Here is a 16934-nt window from a genome sequence, read left to right on the forward strand (position 1 = left end):
CCAACTGGTCATAGCAGATGGCCGCCCCTTCCTTAGCCTGGTTGTGCTGGAGATTTCTTCTAGTTAAAAGGGAGTTTTTCCTTCCCACTTTCCCCAAAGTGCTTGCTCATAGGGTTGAATGTGATTGCTGGGTTTTCCTCTGTATGTATTATTGTAGGGTCTACCTTAAAATATAAAGGGCCTTGATGCAACTGTTGTTTTGATTTCTATTGTATATCTAAAGTTGTATTGAATGAGTAACTTCTTTATACTTACACAAAGGGGAGTTTCACTGGTCCAGCCCACTTAAGACTTAAGTGGCCAGTATGTGGCCCGCATTGTAAAATTAATTTGACACTTCTGACATAAATGACAAAAATAGCATTCATTTACCTGAGCTGTGAGATATAAGGCAGACACTGAAGTAAAATCAGTACTTCACTCTCTTCATGTGAGCAGCCTGTCAGCTCCACTTGTTTCTTCTCTGGTTGGAGTTTCAGCACTTCCAGGAGGATGGAGGTCTTTCTCTCTGAGAGGTTTATGAACCAGACTGCAGGAGCTGAAAATACTGACTGTAATGAAAAAAGAACCCTCGGGGCCATTTCAGATTCACTGGAGTAAAGGTCAAGTATGAAATCACACAGTATTTCTCTAAGAGGAAATCCTTTGTATGTGCACACTGTTGATAACAGTTCCAGTATCTTCTCTCCTGTCCACTGTTCTCTCTCTGCAGCTGCATAGATCATATTGCCAATGAACCTGATTTCTTCTGAAGATTCTGAGAAGTCAGAAACAACACTGAAATAAAAGAACGAAACATGATGTAAGGATTTTTAACAGAGTGTGAACTGTTTCAGTTTGTTTTACACATTAAAACATTTCAAATAGTGCAACTTCTTTTTAATAAAAAAACAAACAAACACATATTGCAAAGACAATATGTAACCCCTGGAGAGTTACTAAGGGCTTCAGTGTGTTATGAGTGATGTTAATATGTTGCTTTCACTGTTAAATTTTATTGAGTAAAATGATTTCGTTGAGAGGTAACTGAAAAGCAGGTGTTTATGATGTCCGGATGGCCTTTGAAGTATACACGGGGAAAGCACAACCTCTGTGTTCACTGCACAGCAGCTGCAGAGCTCAGGAAAAAAGGGAGAGGAAAAAGTCTGGTCTTCCAAGTGGGAAATGTGATTGCTTTTCTTTAGTCGAATTGTACAGAGGAGACAAACTGTCTGGCAGTTGTTCTTAATTGGAGAAGAGTTCTGTTATTGCTCCATTCTTCTGGGTGAGTTAACTTGTTGTGAACAAGAATACGAAGTTATACAAAGTTAAGCTATCAACAATGATATGCTAGCAGCTATTGCTAGCAGCCATGTGGTTCTACAATTGTGAAGATGCTTGTCAGTACAAGAAAACAATGATTAGAATAAAATGTGCTCAAGTTTGTTTAGATAATAGTGTGCAGCTGTAGATCAGAGGAAAAGCAAATGATTTGTGAATGTGTGTCTCTGTTTTAGGTTGGTTTAGGTATAGGCCTGAGTGTGTGTGTAACTGTCTAGAGAGAGAGGAATTTATTAACAGTGGGGGTCTGCCTGTCAAAAAAGAAATGTATGGAACAGATAGGAAAGAGGGAAGAAGTTCGTTACCCTTCCCCCTGAGGTGCAGAGGGTACGGCATACCCCCACACATCCTGTTTTATAGGGGCTGAGCATTGGTGTCACACACAGACACACTCACACTGCTACGTATATCCATATATGGTCATTTAGGAAAGTAGTGTTGAATACTGTAGATCAGCGGTCCCCAACCCCCGGGCCTCGGACCGGTACTGGTACGTGAGTCGTTTGGTACCGGGCCGCGAGAGTTGAGGCTCAGGTGTGAAATGTATAGTTTTCAGGGTTTAACTGAAATGACTGTAGAAAACATGGACGACGCAACTGTGCCTCCTACCATTGTGCAAAAATGAAGCCAAAATATCCCGCTTGTGGAGGCTGCCATCTTGCATTTTTGGAGCCAGAGTCTGCGCAGTAGTGACTTGAGGTTGAGTGACTGCGTCACGCTTCCGCCCACACACCCGCTGGACATGACCGCAAACACGCCCCCCTACACTTTTTACGTAGCCTGGCTGCTCCAGTTTATTTGCTGATGGGTTTACCGCAACTGACGACTCGCTCAATTAAGGTAAATACAACCATGTCACTGTTATGAAAAAGACACACAGCTTATCATCTTATAGTTCTACAACATCTAAAATCACTCTGTTGTTAATTCGTTTGCTAGATTAGCCGCTAGCATACATTTTGTGTTGGGGGCTTGTTGCTAGCTAGTTAGCAATGCTACACACATGTTACTCTAATAGTCTGTATTATTGAATGATTCAGCACTCCTTAGGTTTTGTTATCCATTTTTAGACAGCGATGAGATCAGCTGCTCACGCCACAGAGGCCCAGAGTTACTGTTAATGTAATGCTGTCCTTTAAGATTTTAACATTTAAGACTGTGAGTGTAATGGATCTAAAACGGTTTAAATCTTCAGAGCCGTCTACAGCCTGGTAACATGGAAACTTTAAAAACAGCAGCAGAAGCTTTCAGTAGTGTAGTCTAATTTGTTCTTTTTATTTAATAATAGAGTCCATATTATATCAACAGCTACATTCAACCTGGGGAGAAACTAATGAGGGAGACCATGAGGACTAAGCTGGGTTTCCTGGGTCCAGAGGTTTGGAGACACTTCTTGCCAGAAGTTCTGTTGACTCTCTGAAAGAGGCTTCATTTAAGAAACACCAGGAAGACTGAAGCTCATCGCATTGATCAAGCAGGATTCATGATCTTCACCAGCAGCTCCCTCACAGGGAAATCTTCAGCACTCCTCCGTAGGCCCGCTCCAGAAGATAGATAAACCCAGCATTTCATGAACACTGTGATGGAGACCTTTGATTTGTGTAATGGTATAAATACTCGGATACTCCCCAGAGGCTCCGGACTTTTACATAAAGATATTCAGTCCTGTAGAAAGTTATATATTAAAAAAAAATATTATCCTCTCTGGTTACTCTGGTATGAATCACTTTATGGTAAATAACACACTATCTGCAAAAAACTGTGAAAGAATTCCAGATCATGAGTTTGTAGTTTGACATACAAGTGCCGACCTTTGACCTTCATCAGGTTTTATTTAATTGTGTCAGAGAAAATCAGCTGTGCTCTTCATGCAGCGGAGTACATCAAGTGTTTAAAACAGAATCTGTGCAGGTCTGAGATCAGCAGCTTTCTGTAACACCAAACTGAGGTCCTGTTAATGCTGATGTATAGAGACACAGTTACAGGGGTGATTAATCCTTTTGACTTTTTGTTTTTAACTTTATCAATAAAACAGCTGCAGCTTTCACTGACAGTGCATGTGGTACTTTAACCTTTGTACTGTTTTCATCAGTTAATTTTGCAGTTAACATGTTGGATGATCTGTCTGCCGTCACTGGGTGGTGCCGAGGTCTGAATCTGAGGGCAGCTCCTGTAATCACAAGAGAACAGAACCATCACAAACACATATATAAATTTTATCCCTCAAATCTGACATAAAGCTGATCCTTCTTTGTCCTCACACTCAGGATCTGAAGTTCTTTTCTTACATTTTTTCAGTTTTACAGTTTAATCTATAGTTACTGTTTATTGAGGAGTTACTGAAGTACAAGCTTTTTGTTTTTTAAATTTGGCGTTACTGTCTTTACAGATGTGACAAGAGACTGAAAACATGCACATATTTAATATTCAGCTCTGCACAGGAGCTGAAGCAGAGTGCAACCTGTTGCTTTTACAGTATAATACTTGTAATAAAAGTACAGTAATGGTAATTAGTGACTGAGCAGCCCGGGGCGTTTCTCTTGATTTCTTTAGTCAGGCAAAATTCATTTACCTGTACGGATTAGCTAAACGAACTTTACAAAACAAGTTTCCCGACAGCCGAGTGCTCATCTTAGCTAGCTAGGTCTAGCTTACAAACATGTTTAACTTACCGAAAAAGTGCAGCGGGGCCTCGGGTCCTTCTGTCGGGTAGTCCGGTTTTCTGAAGAACACCTCAGTCTGTCAGGTTAAAACAGTCAGGCGTGTTTTCGTAACGTAAATGGTGGCCCTCCTCTCAGAGCCTACGCTCTGTGTTGAAAGATTTTGAGTTTTGTGTTATGTTTATTTTGTAGCTTCATTTAAAGGAAGAAGAGCTTATGAGTTGGACAATTGCAGGAAGGGAGTGAGACGTGTGCAGAAAATATGTGCTGTGTCAGCTAAACAGTTACCTCCTGTTTGTCTGTGAAGGTTCTCAGTCATCCAGGTCATCGTAGTCAAAGGAGCTTGCAAAGAAAAGCGTCTGGACTTCTTTAAGTTACTTGAAGACGTTTCACCTCTCATCCGAGAAGCTTCTTCAGTTCTAAGGTCAAATGGTGGAGAGTCCCAGATATAAACCTAGTGGGAGTATCCCCCCACAGAGGCACAAAAGGACCCCCTGATGATCCTCTAATCGCCTGAGCCAAGGTGTGAAACTGGGTGTGGGTCCCAATCAGCCAGAGTTTCGGGTGTGTTCATTGTGAAACCTGGCCCCACCTTATCATGCGAATTCCTGAGGTCAGATGGCCCAGGATGTGAGTGGGCGTTAAGGCGTCTGGGAAGGGATCTCAAAACTGGATTATAGATGGCAGAGAGTTGGTGTCGTAAACCCCCGCCTCTGTTCAAAGATGGTCGCTCACAGTGGACATAGATGGCTTCTTTCACTCCTCTTTCAAACCATCTGTCCTCTCTGTCCAAAATGTGAACATTGGCATCCTCGAAAGAGTGTCCTTTATCCTTAAGATGCAGATGGACTGCTGAGTCTTGTCCTGTGGAGGTGGCTCTTCTGTGTTGTGCCATGCGCTTGTGAAGTGGCTGTTTGGTCTCTCCAATGTAGAGGTCTGGGCATTCCTCGCTGCACTGTACAGCATACACCACATTGTTAAGTCTGTGTTTTGGCGTTTTGTCTTTCGGGTGAACCAGTTTTTGTCTGAGCGTGTTGCTGGGTCTGAAATGCACCGGGATGTCATGCTTGGAGAAAACTCTCCTAAGTTTTTCTGATACACCGGCTACATTTTTTTTGAGATCCCTTCCCAGACGCCTTAACGCCCACTCACATCCTGGGCCATCTGACCTCAGGAATTCGCATGATAAGGTGGGGCCAGGTTTCACAATGAACACACCCGAAACTCTGGCTGATTGGGACCCACACCCAGTTTCACACCTTGGCTCAGGCGATTAGAGGATCATCAGGGGGTCCTTTTGTCCCTCTGTGGGGGGATACTCCCACTAGGTTTATATCTGGGACTCTCCACCATTTGACCTTAGAACTGAAGAAGCTTCTCGGATGAGAGGTGAAACGTCTTCAAGTAACTTAAAGAAGTCCAGACGCTTTTCTTTGCAAGCTCCTTTGATTACCTCCTGTTTCAACAGATAAGCTAACGGTTTTTCCTTTTAAGGAGTTGTTGTTGAGTCCTATACATGCCACACCTATTGCTGTGAAAGCTTGTTTGAGTATAAATAAAGAATGTACTGACAGCCCTGCGCGATTCCTCTGTGACACACACACAGTGCACACGTTGGTGCAGAGATCGTGTCGGGGCATCGCCCATGTACATGTAAAAATCTTTGAGTCTGAGTTTCTTGCCTCCCAAGAATTTTCTCCTCACATTTTCTTGGTCCTTCGAGCCGGAGTAGGAAGCATCAACTGTATTGTTGCGACTCCAAACAGAGGTCTACACTGTATCCTGCCGTCGTGGAGAGCCCGCACTGAAGTCTGTCGACAGCCTCCTCTAGGAAGGAGTGAAAGTCCAGGGACATTTAAATTCGGGTTCTGGCCAGTGTTCTTATCAAGTGGTCCACGACGCTGGGATCCAGTGGCTGACCTCCAACATAGCCAGAGAATCTTGGGGAGGTAAAGAAACCACTCACTTACACTCGCGTAAAACGAACTTAGGTCTAATCCGCCGAAAGGATTTAATTAGTCTGATCCACTGCACGGATCTGTAAAATAGGAGTAATCCGCCGAAAGGATTTCAAATTAGAGGTTTTTAGGACTGATCCGCCGAAAGGATCTACGTGTAAAATAGGACTAATCCGCCGAAAGGATTTCAAATTAGGAGTCTTTAGGACTGATCCGTCGAAAGGATCTGCGCGATTGTGTAGTAAATGTTTGTGTTTTCTGTGTGTTGAGAGTGAATTGATTTAAACAGCACAATACGCTGCTGAATCACTCTCACTGTTATTGTTATTTTATTTCCTGTCAGTAGCCAAAGTACTGGTGACAAAGGAGAACGGTTGAGTTCCGTCTCATAAAACTGACACCGCTCCACGAATAGCGTGGAGTAGAAGGGCGTGTCCGTAACCACTCCTGAGTCTAATACCAGAGAAGGCTCTGCAGTTTCTGTCCTAATGGGTAATCAGCCCACCAAGTTCACTGTTGACGAGCAGTGGTTAGAAAAAAAAAAAATGTCCAGGCGCCGAACAAATTAGTGTGCAAAGATGGAGAAATCCTAAAAAGACCAAATGTCCCACCTGGGAAGGAAAATGTAGCCCATCTGCACTATCACAACTTAAAGAAGCGCTACTAAAAGAAGTAGGAGAAACAAAAGATTTAAAGAAAAAAGGAAAACGCACGCAAGAATTAGAATATTTCCAAGTATGGAAGCGAGAGGCAGATAGACGATGTGAGAATAAACAAAAGAAACAAGAAAAGAAAAAATAAAAAGGCAGAGGTAACAGACAGGGACAGAGGAAGATTTAGAGGAAAGGGCCAGAGATACGTAGGACAGACAGACTTACGCGAAAGAAGTGAAGAAAGAGATAATACGTGCTGGAACAGTGGCAAGGAAGGGCATTTCGCCAGAGATTGCAGACATAAAACAGACAAACGACAATATTCAAATGAATGACTAAATGAGAAAAAGCCAAATGAAAATGACAAAAGTGACGCAGAAGTATTTAATGTCCATCAATTAGTTTCTGAAGTAGAAGGCAAACCTACACTGACAGTATATGTTAATGGCAAACCAGTGCAGATGTTATGTGACACAGGAGCTTGTAAAACCGTTTTGAACAGAAAACCACAGGAAGTACAATTCTCAGAAGATACTTTAATAGTAAAATCAGCGTCAGGTCACACTACAGTGCAGTGACTGACAAAACCCTTATTAAGTGAAAACTAGAGATCAAAGTAGTTTAAAGTAGTTTAAAAAAGGTTGGAAACAGACCCCACCGGATAGATATAAATATAAGAAGTACAAAAAAAAAAAAACAAAGACAAAATTACATTAGAACTTATTTTTAACGTATTGAAACTAATAATAGCAAGGATAACAACCTGTAAACTGATATTAACAATGAAACATAGTTGGCATGACGACCATGCCCAGAATGTATAGAATGAATAAAAGGAAATAATTCGCACGAAAACCTATTAAATAAAATAGAGAGATGCATAAGGTACATTAAGGCTGTGTCATTGTTCAGCCAAGGAAAGTGTGTGAAAAGGTAAATGTCTCCAGCTTGGGAAATGGTGAAACTGCAGATCACCCGAAGCCCTTGATGGATACAAAATAAAATATAAATGATATATAATAATAAACTGCTTGGTTAGCCATGCAACAGAGAGAACGAATGTGACCGAAGGTTGGATCTGAGATGAGGCAAACAGAAGACCAGTCTAAAAAGTAGGCACAAACCTGTTCAGAGAAAAAGCAAATTTGTACAGATTGGATGAATTCTAAATTATCTGTTTGCTGAGTAAGATGATCCTAACTATTAAATTGGCTCAGTAGTAGTATAGTGATATACACTAATAAAATATTGTAATATACTATTGTTATTATATAGAAAGAAAAAGATGATAACATTAATAATGACATAATATTAATATTAATAATAAGAAGCATCTTAGTCAGTTATGATGTGAGGTGGACGATTGTTATGAAGTAGTCTGCATCAAGCTTAAGGTTTGCTCAAACTCAGTATAATGACATATGAGATGAAGAAAATAAAGAAAATATCTAAACTAATTAAGTGCATAGAGGCACTTGACCTGTTTGAAAACCTATCATTTATCCTAGATAAAACATTACTGAGATATAGAGCACACCTATAATAACAACTAATAAGCCAAACCCTGTAGACAACAGCTAAAGCAACAGGATTGAGAAGATGAATTAAATATGTGGACACTGCTAAGTTGATGAGCATGTTACACATTTTCTTTTATTTTTATTTATTTGTTTTTTAGAGCAGAAGCTGCATGCTATTAAAAGCCAACACATGCAGCTGTCTGTGAGCTCAGTTTTTTCCCTCACACTTCTGCTTTGTTTCAGTAGCAGCATTTTTTTCTTTTTGTGTCCTGACTCATGTATGTTTTTTGTTTTTGTTTGATTATTTTATTTTGTTGGTTTGGAAATGAATTTGTGACCATACTTGTGGATCATAGTGACACATAGTGATTAGGCATATGATTTACAAATGCCAAGTTTTAGAGCTGTGAGCTATGAGCTGTGAGTAATGCAAAGTTTAAACAGAACAAAAAAAAAAAAAAATATATATATATATATATATAAACCCTAACTTTAAAGTTTGAAATATGTAAGATGTGTGAGATGTGTGAATTCTTTGAAAAACTAGAAATTATCTAAAAATGCCTTAAGTGAAAATGTAATGTTGCATCTATAAAGAAGAAAAAGAAGAAGAAGCATTCAGTTATTTAAAAATAGGCATTACAGACAGATACAGTTTTAGCATTGCCTGACTATGATAAGCCTTTCTACTTACGTGTAGATGGAGGAGCAGGTTATATGAAAGCAGTGTTAACACAGGCATTTGGAGAAAAACAACACCCGTTAGCATCCCTAGTGAAACTTAGACTCGTGTAAATTAGACTCTGTTGCGTCAGGCCTGCCTGCATGTGCAAGCCTGTGTAGCCGCAGCAGAGGCAGTAAAAAAGTCAGCTGCACGTATGCAGTCATATGTGCATATGAATTGCACGCAGGCCAAAATATAAATATATACACTGACAGCCAGTTTGTTTTTTCAGCAGTGCAGCACTTTGCAAAAATTTGGCATAACAGAGGTATGGTTACCTCTACGGGTAACCCAATGCAACACGGCAGCTTATTAAAAACCTTATTGGAAGTGATCACCCTGCCAAAACAATTGGCACTTTGCAAATGTGCAGCACATTAAAAAGACAACTCTATTGTCATAAAAGGAAATAATTTTGCAGATCAAGCAGCAAAACAGGCTGCACAACAATCGGCAGAGCTACTAGTATCCGAATACTGCCCACAAATACCATTTGACGTACTAAAAACCGAACAAAAAGCTGCAACAACCACTGAACAGAACAAGTGGCTGAAATGTGGAGCACAACTGAAAGATGATTTAATGGTTTGTGATGAAAAACCAGTATTACCAGAGTCGTTACACAGGACAGCGGCTGTAGTGACACATGGAGTAACACATGTGTCAACAGGAGGGATGTATAGATAATCAATACACACTTTTACTTTTACACTATAAATTTTGAAATTTCAGCAAAAGAATTTGTAAGAACATGTCTAATCTGTCAAAAACACAACTCACAAGGAAACTTAAGACCTAAGAGAGGCCAGTTCTCCACACCATCCACATGGATTTTATTGAATTGAATGAATGTCAAGGATCAAAATATGCCTTAGTGATCATAGATGTGTTTTCAAACTGGCCAGAGATTTATCCAATGAAAAAAGCAGATGCAATCTCAGTTGCAAAATGTCTATGTAATTATTTTATTCCAACATATGGTATCCCTTCTCTGATGAGATCAGACAATGGGACACATTTTGTCAATGATGTGATCAGTAAGGTCTCTGAAGCACTAGGATTCAGCATAAGAAACCATTGTGCTTATCATCCATGGAGTGCAGGGTTAGTAGAGAGAACTAACATCACCATAAAACAGAGACTCAGAAAATGCCTGAAATAGATAAAAATGCAAAGAGTTTAGTTTATTTAAAAGGCAGTGTGTGTGAGAGGATTATGAAATTATTGTGTGAATGATGCTACATTTTAGATCAAACGTTAGTAGAATTACAGAGGGTTTGTAGATTGTAAATACAAAATGAGTTTGATTAGCCTGTAGAAACACAAAAGAGTAACAGGAAGTGTGTGTGTGACAGGAACTTTGCATGCCCATAAAAGGAGTGAGCACCCAGAGAGAAAAACAGAAAAAACAGACTCTAGCCAGATGAAGCAAATGGAGGTTTTAAGAAAAGAAATGAAAATGATATTAATGGTATGGTTTAGTGTGTCAATACAGGTCACAAATAAATAAAGGTGGACTTTTCTAAAACCATAGATTAACATAATTGGGAGAAAACAGGCCAGAGTTTGGCTTAAAATTTTACAGCTTGACCTCCCACTTGTCCAGATCCTGAGAAGAAGCTCAAAGGACAGTCAATCTCCTGATGAAGACCAACAGAACATCGTGGACTTGAAGAATCAACAGCAGGCTGGTAAGAACAGTGTGACATAACTGTTTAAAGGCACTGAATGTGATATTTTGCCTGGCTGGGACTTAATCTAAAAGGAAAATACTGAAAAGAAACAGAGAAGAAACAGATTGTGTTTGTTGGAGATTCAAGACAACAAAGGACACTTTGAGAAGGGTACAGGGGCCAGTGGGAAGGTGAAGCCCAGAGGAGTATAATTGGGTTGAAATTGAAGCCTGAACTCATGATGGTGTTTAGAGATGTCCACCAGATCACAACAAAGAGGTAAACAAAAATAGAAAACACACATATACAAATTGTTACATGTGAAATTATTTTTGGAAAGAATCAGAAGTAAGATAGTGTGGTGGACCACACGAAGTATCACCATGTGGTGGCCTCGCTCGACCCGCTGGCCACCCGTCGCGCGATGACGCTCCTCCGGGACCCACCCGCCCAAGGGAAATACGCCGCCCTCAAGGAGCTGCTTCTTCGGCGCTATGCCCTCTCCGACGCTGAACGAGCCGAAAAGCTCCTCAACCTGTCAGGCTTGGGTGGCGGTACCGCGCTCGAGCTCATGGAGAACATGCTATCGTTGCTCGGGCCGGATGACGGTGGTTTCCTCTTCGCCCACCTCTTCCTCCGCCAACTACCGGCTGCCGTGAGAGCTGTCCTCGCCAACTCCCCGCTTCTGCCTGCGAAGGATTATCGCTCCCTGGCTGAAGAAGCGGATCGCATTCTCCTGGCTAGCCGCACTTTCGACGTTCACGCCCTGGCTACGGACTCGCCAGCGGCACCTTCCACGCCTCCACCTGCCTCCCCCGGAGCATCCGCCCCCTTGCTGACGGCAGGGATTGCTACACGCCGGCACCGCGGAAAGAGCATCTGTTTCTACCATCAGCGTTTTGGCGACAGAGCGCGTCGCTGCCTGCCGCCTTGCGCTTTCACGGCCCAGGGAAACGGACCCGCCAGCGCGCCGTAGCAGCCGCGACCGCTGGCAATACAGAAAGGCTGCTCTTCATAGAGGACTCGCGCTCCGGGAGACGTTTTCTCGTGGACTCCGGCTCCCAGAAGAGCCTCCTTCCCCCTACCGCTGCCGACGGACTAGCAGCGAACTATGGGCCGCAGCTCATTGCAGCTAATGGCTCTCCCATCAAAACGTTTGGGGAAAGGTTGGTGACTGTTTGTTTTCATGGCCGGGATTTCCAGTGGAACTTTGTTGTTGCCGCTAGCTCTGTACCTATTTTAGGTGCTGATTTCCTGTGTGCTCATGGACTGCTTGTCGATGTTGCTAACAGACGTTTAATCGATGCTCTCTCGTTTTCTTCGCTACCCTGTTTTACTCGGGCCGCCGAGCCCCTGATTCGGGCTAATGTAGTGACCTCCGGGGATGCTTTTCAGCGTTTGCTTTTAGAGTTTCCATCGCTGTCTGTCCCTAATTTCTCTAGCACGGTAACGAAGCATGGGGTTGAGCATTATATTCCCACAGTCGGGCCACCGGTGTTCGCGCGCGCGCCCGCCGCCTCGACCCCGCGAAACTGTCCGTCGCTCGGGAAGAGTTTGCAGCCATGGAGCGCCTCGGCATTGTACAGCGTTCGAACAGTGCATGGGCCTCTCCGCTTCACATGGTGCCCAAATCGGACGGTCGGTGGCGGCCATGCGGGGATTTCCGCCGTTTAAATAATGCCACGGGGAATGACCGTTACCCCATCCCCCACATTCAGGATTTTTCTGCCAATCTCGCCGGAACGTCGATTTTTTCTAAAATTGACTTGGTGCGGGGGTATCACCAAGTTCCCGTGCGCGCCGAGGACGTTCCTAAAACCGCTGTCATTACCCCCTTCGGCTTGTTCGAGTTTTTGCGCATGCCGTTTGGCCTGAAAGGTGCCGCCCAGACCTTTCAGCGGCTGATGGACTCCGTTTTGCGTGGGCTGCCGTTCGTTTTTGTTTATCTGGACGATATATTGGTGGCCAGCTGCTCAGCGAGCCAGCACGAGTCCCATCTGCACCAGGTTTTCCAGCGTTTGGCAGCGCACGGCCTGATCATCAACCCTTCCAAGTGCCAGTTTGGGTTGCCTGTTCTGGATTTCCTCGGGCACCGCATTTCCGCTGAAGGTGTAGTTCCGTTGCCCGACAGAGTCCAGGCCGTTTCGGCTTTTCCGCGTCCCACGTCGGTTAAAGCGTTGCAGGAGTTCTTGGGGATGATAAATTTTTACAACCGCTTTCTCCCCAGAGCTGCCCACCTGCTACAGCCACTCTATGCTGCCTTAAAAGGTAAAACGGCCAAAGATCCGGTTGACTGGCTGCCGGAACGCGTCCATGCGTTTTCCGCAGCCAAGTCTGCGCTGGCTGACGCCGCCCTGCTGGCCCACCCGCTTCCGTCGGCAGAGATCGCGTTGACCACCGACGCGTCCGACGTGGCAGTGGGTGGGGTGTTGGAACAGCGGGTTTCAGGTCTCTGGCAACCGCTCGCCTTTTTAAGTCGTACTCTCAGGGATGCTGAACGCAAGTACAGTGTTTTTGACAGGGAGTTGCTGGCCCTGCACCTCGCGACACAACATTTTCGTTTTTTCCTCGAGGGTCGCAACTTTACTGCGTACGTTGACCACAAACCTTTGACGTTTGCGATGTCCAAGGTCTCTGACCCATGGAGCGCACGCCAGCAGCGCCAGTTGGCGGCCGTTTCAGAGTTTACCACAGACATTCAGCATGTGGCTGGTAAGTCCAATCACGTCGCTGACTGTCTCTCACGTGTGTTGGTTTCTCCGGTGTATGTCGGCGTCGACTACGCTGCCATGGCTGCCGAGCAACGTGCTGACCCGGATGTCCTTGCCCTTCGGTCAACAAAAACGGGCCTCGTGCTGGAGGACACCCCGGTGTGGGACGGCGGTCCGCACCTTCTTTGCGACGTTTCCACCGGCCGCCCCCGCCCGGTGGTTCCCCTTTCCTGGCGTCGTTGTGTTTTTGACTCGGTGCATGCCCTCTCTCATCCCGGCGTCCGGGCCTCAGTCAAGCTGGTCAGCGCCAGGTTTGTTTGGCCGGGCATTCGCAAGGCGGTGAAAGAATGGGCGGCGGTTTGTATCCCATGCCAACGCTCGAAAATCCACCGGCACACACAGGCACCCCTTGAACCTTTCCGTGTTCCGGGTAGGCGTTTCGATCACGTTCATGTGGACCTGGTTGGTCCCTTGCCGCAGTCACAGGGTTTCACGCACCTTTTGACTGTGGTGGACCGCACGACCAGATGGCCGGAGGCGGTACCCCTGGCATCCACGACAGCGGTGACGGTGGCCAGGGCATTTTTGTCAACGTGGGTTTCACGTTTCGGTCCCCCGGCTGACATTACCTCAGACAGGGGCCCCCAGTTTGTTTCTGAGCTTTGGTCTGCTATGGCTGACGGCCTGGGGGTCAAGGTCCACCGCACCACAGCATACCACCCGCAAGCTAATGGGATGTGCGAACGGTTTCACCGGTCACTTAAGGCCGCGCTCCGGGCTTCCTTAACAAGTGGTGACTGGGTCGACCGTCTGCCGTGGGTTTTGCTGGGATTGCGTAGCGCGGTTAAAGAAGACCTCGGGGTTTCCCCGGCTGAACTGGTCCTCGGCCAGCCTCTCCGGGTCCCCGGGGAATTCTTACCTGAGAGCCCTCCCCCATGTTTCGATACCTCTTTGTTGCCTTTTCGCCCCCCAAGAGACTCGTTTCCTGTTCCTGGTCCTGTGCACCACTGCCTGCCTGACACTTTTGTTCCGAGTTCGTTGGACTCTGCTCGTTTCGTTTTCGTCAGGCACGATGCCCATAGAACTCCGCTGCGTCCACCATATGACGGGCCATACAGGGTTCTGAAACCAGGCGACAAACATTTCATTTTGGACTTTGGCGGTCAGCAGGAGGTTGTCTCTGTTGACAGACTTAAGCCTGCACATGTTATGCAGGAGGATCAGGTGGTCCCGGCCCAGGCCCCTCGCCGCAGCCGCCCACCTGCCACCGGGCTGATGGATTCTGTTTTTTCCCCCAGGAGCGACCCTAAATCAACAGAGTCCGAGTCGTCTGCAGCTTTTTCTGACCGCCAGTGCCAGCCTTGCTCCCGGGCTGGGTTGCCCTCTGTCAGTTCCCCACACCCCCGGTTCAGCCGTTCCGGCCGTTTGCTTAAGCCCCGGGTCCTGGACTAGTTCTGCTGGGTGTTCGGGGGGGGCATGTGTGGTGGACCACTAGAGGGCTCCACTCACACCCAGTGTATAGGAAGTGTGTTCCTGTGTTTTGTGGCGCGATATGCTCAGTTGATGTTGGAGACGAATAAAGAAGGAGTGAGAACTGAGAGCTCTGTGTCGTTGATGCTTACCTCCACAATAGTTTGAATCAGACCTCAGTGAAAAGATGCATGAATTGATGCAAGTGAACCAATAGATAAATCTGTTAGAAAGACAACTTTAGTAGAATGAATGGCAAAACTAGTAGAAAATAGGGATATTGTTTTGAACTGCCGTGCGACACTTCTCCAGTCTCTTGCAGATTAAAACCAGGCGATTGGGTCCTTATACGAGTACTCCAGAGAAAGAATTGGAACTCACCCCGGTGGGAAGGTCCATACCAAGTACTCCTAACGACGCCAACAGCTTGCAAAATCGCTGAGAGGCCCTCTTGGATCCACCAGAGCCATTGCAAAAAAGTGGAAGTGAGTGACAGCACAACCTAAAGATACCACCACCCCGACTCTTTGGTGATCTACAAGGTGAAGAGAGGGCTGATTGGGTATATCCCGCCTTCTACTTCTCGCCTGTAGTCTACTCACCAGAGCAAATTGGTGTGTCTGGTTATCATGAAGATTATTCTGCTTACCACCTTGGCCCTGCTGCTTACAGCATGGACCCTGATGCACTTAATGGATCAAGAAGTCAACTTGCATAGAAGGGCATGGACACAAGACAACTCACACCTGGTCGAAGTAACGCAGGACCACATCCATCCCTGGATGAACAACGCCTGGTATAGATGCATATATAATCGCACAGAAGGCAAAGATTGTTATATATGCTCACACATGCCTGCTACAACACAGCATGCTACATTATATGGCAGACCTATGAACATGACTCAAGTGACATGCGCAGCAAGCTTTGCCAGTCTAGGTTATCAATATTCAGGAATTGTCCTAAACCACAGTGACCCCCTGACTATTGGACTATCGTTTTGGGCTGTTTTTAAATGCATCGACCAGCATCAACAAAGAGCAAAATCAGGAAATTGATGCCATAAGAATAACTGTTATGCAACACCGAGTTGCCCTGGACATGATCTTGGCAGAAAAGGGCGGACTGTGTGTTTTGTTCAATACAACTTGTTGTACTTATATTCCAGACAATGTGCATTCTGACAATATGACAAATGCTCTACAATTATTTAGAAACATTCAACAGGCACAGGTAACCGATTGGGCAAATTCACAAAGTAATTGGTGGGATTGGCTTATGAGCGGCTCATGGAAAATGCTGATGTTTAAGGTTTTGATGTTTATTGGTGTAATACTTATCATGTTTTGTATCCTTATTACATGCATTATTCCCTGTGTAAGAGGAATTGTATCAAGAATGATATCCCAATCTCTTGTTGCATATGTCACTGTGCCAGACGAGGAAGAAGGAGAAGACGATGAGTATGAAACTAATGTGATGAATGATTATGTTTGAATGATACACATTTTATGATGACTAGACCGAAAGCACTCACAATGTAGGGTCTGTGTCTGAAACACATTGATGTATCTGTTTAAATTCGCTACCAACAGGAGGGAATGTTGAAAGATTTTGAGTTTTGTGTTATGTTTATTTTGTAGCTTCATTTAAAGGAAGAAGAGCTTATGAGTTGGACAATTGCAGGAAGGGAGTGAGACGTGTGCAGAAAATATGTGCTGTGTCAGCTAAACAGTTACCTCCTGTTTCAACAGATAAGCTAACGGTTTTTCCTTTTAAGGAGTTGTTGTTGAGTCCTATACATGCCACACCTATTGCTGTGAAAGCTTGTTTGAGTATAAATAAAGAATGTACTGACAGCCCCGCGCGATTCCTCTGTGACACACACACAGTGCACACGTTGGTGCAGAGATCGTGTCGGGGCATCGCCCATGTACATGTAAAAATCTTTGAGTCTGAGTTTCTTGCCTCCCAAGAATTTTCTCCTCACAATCTGCTATTCCCGAACAGAGATACGCAAGATTCTCCGTGACTGCAGCTGCCAGTCAAAGCTGTTACGATGACGTTTCACCCCAATTAAACATCACCGCAGTAGGAATTACAATCAAACTTATGGGAAAGGAGACCCCTTGGACATTAATCAGCGTGATGAGAACTACTGATAACAAAAGAAAGAATGTTTGGAAAAAATTTATCTGAGGAGAATCAGAGGTGGGTAGTAACGAGTTACATTTACTCCGTTACA

The 16934-nt window shown here is 44.7% G+C and overlaps 1 protein-coding gene across 1 annotated transcript in view; it reads right to left on the reverse strand.

The window, feature by feature from the left end:
• The window catches only part of LOC146361523 (uncharacterized), a 37956-nt gene that overhangs the window by 13776 nt on the left and 7246 nt on the right, over positions 1-16934 (reverse strand). Inside the window, exon 2 of the mRNA XM_084922359.1 lies at positions 373-777. Coding sequence (XP_084778485.1) covers positions 373-777 — 405 coding nt within the window. The remainder of the gene's footprint in view (positions 1-372; positions 778-16934) is intronic.

This window comes from Perissodus microlepis, chromosome 23 (genome assembly GCF_051167445.1).
Source record: "Perissodus microlepis isolate ML-2025 ecotype Zambia chromosome 23, ASM5116744v1, whole genome shotgun sequence".
Taxonomy (NCBI): Eukaryota; Metazoa; Chordata; class Actinopteri; order Cichliformes; family Cichlidae; genus Perissodus; species Perissodus microlepis.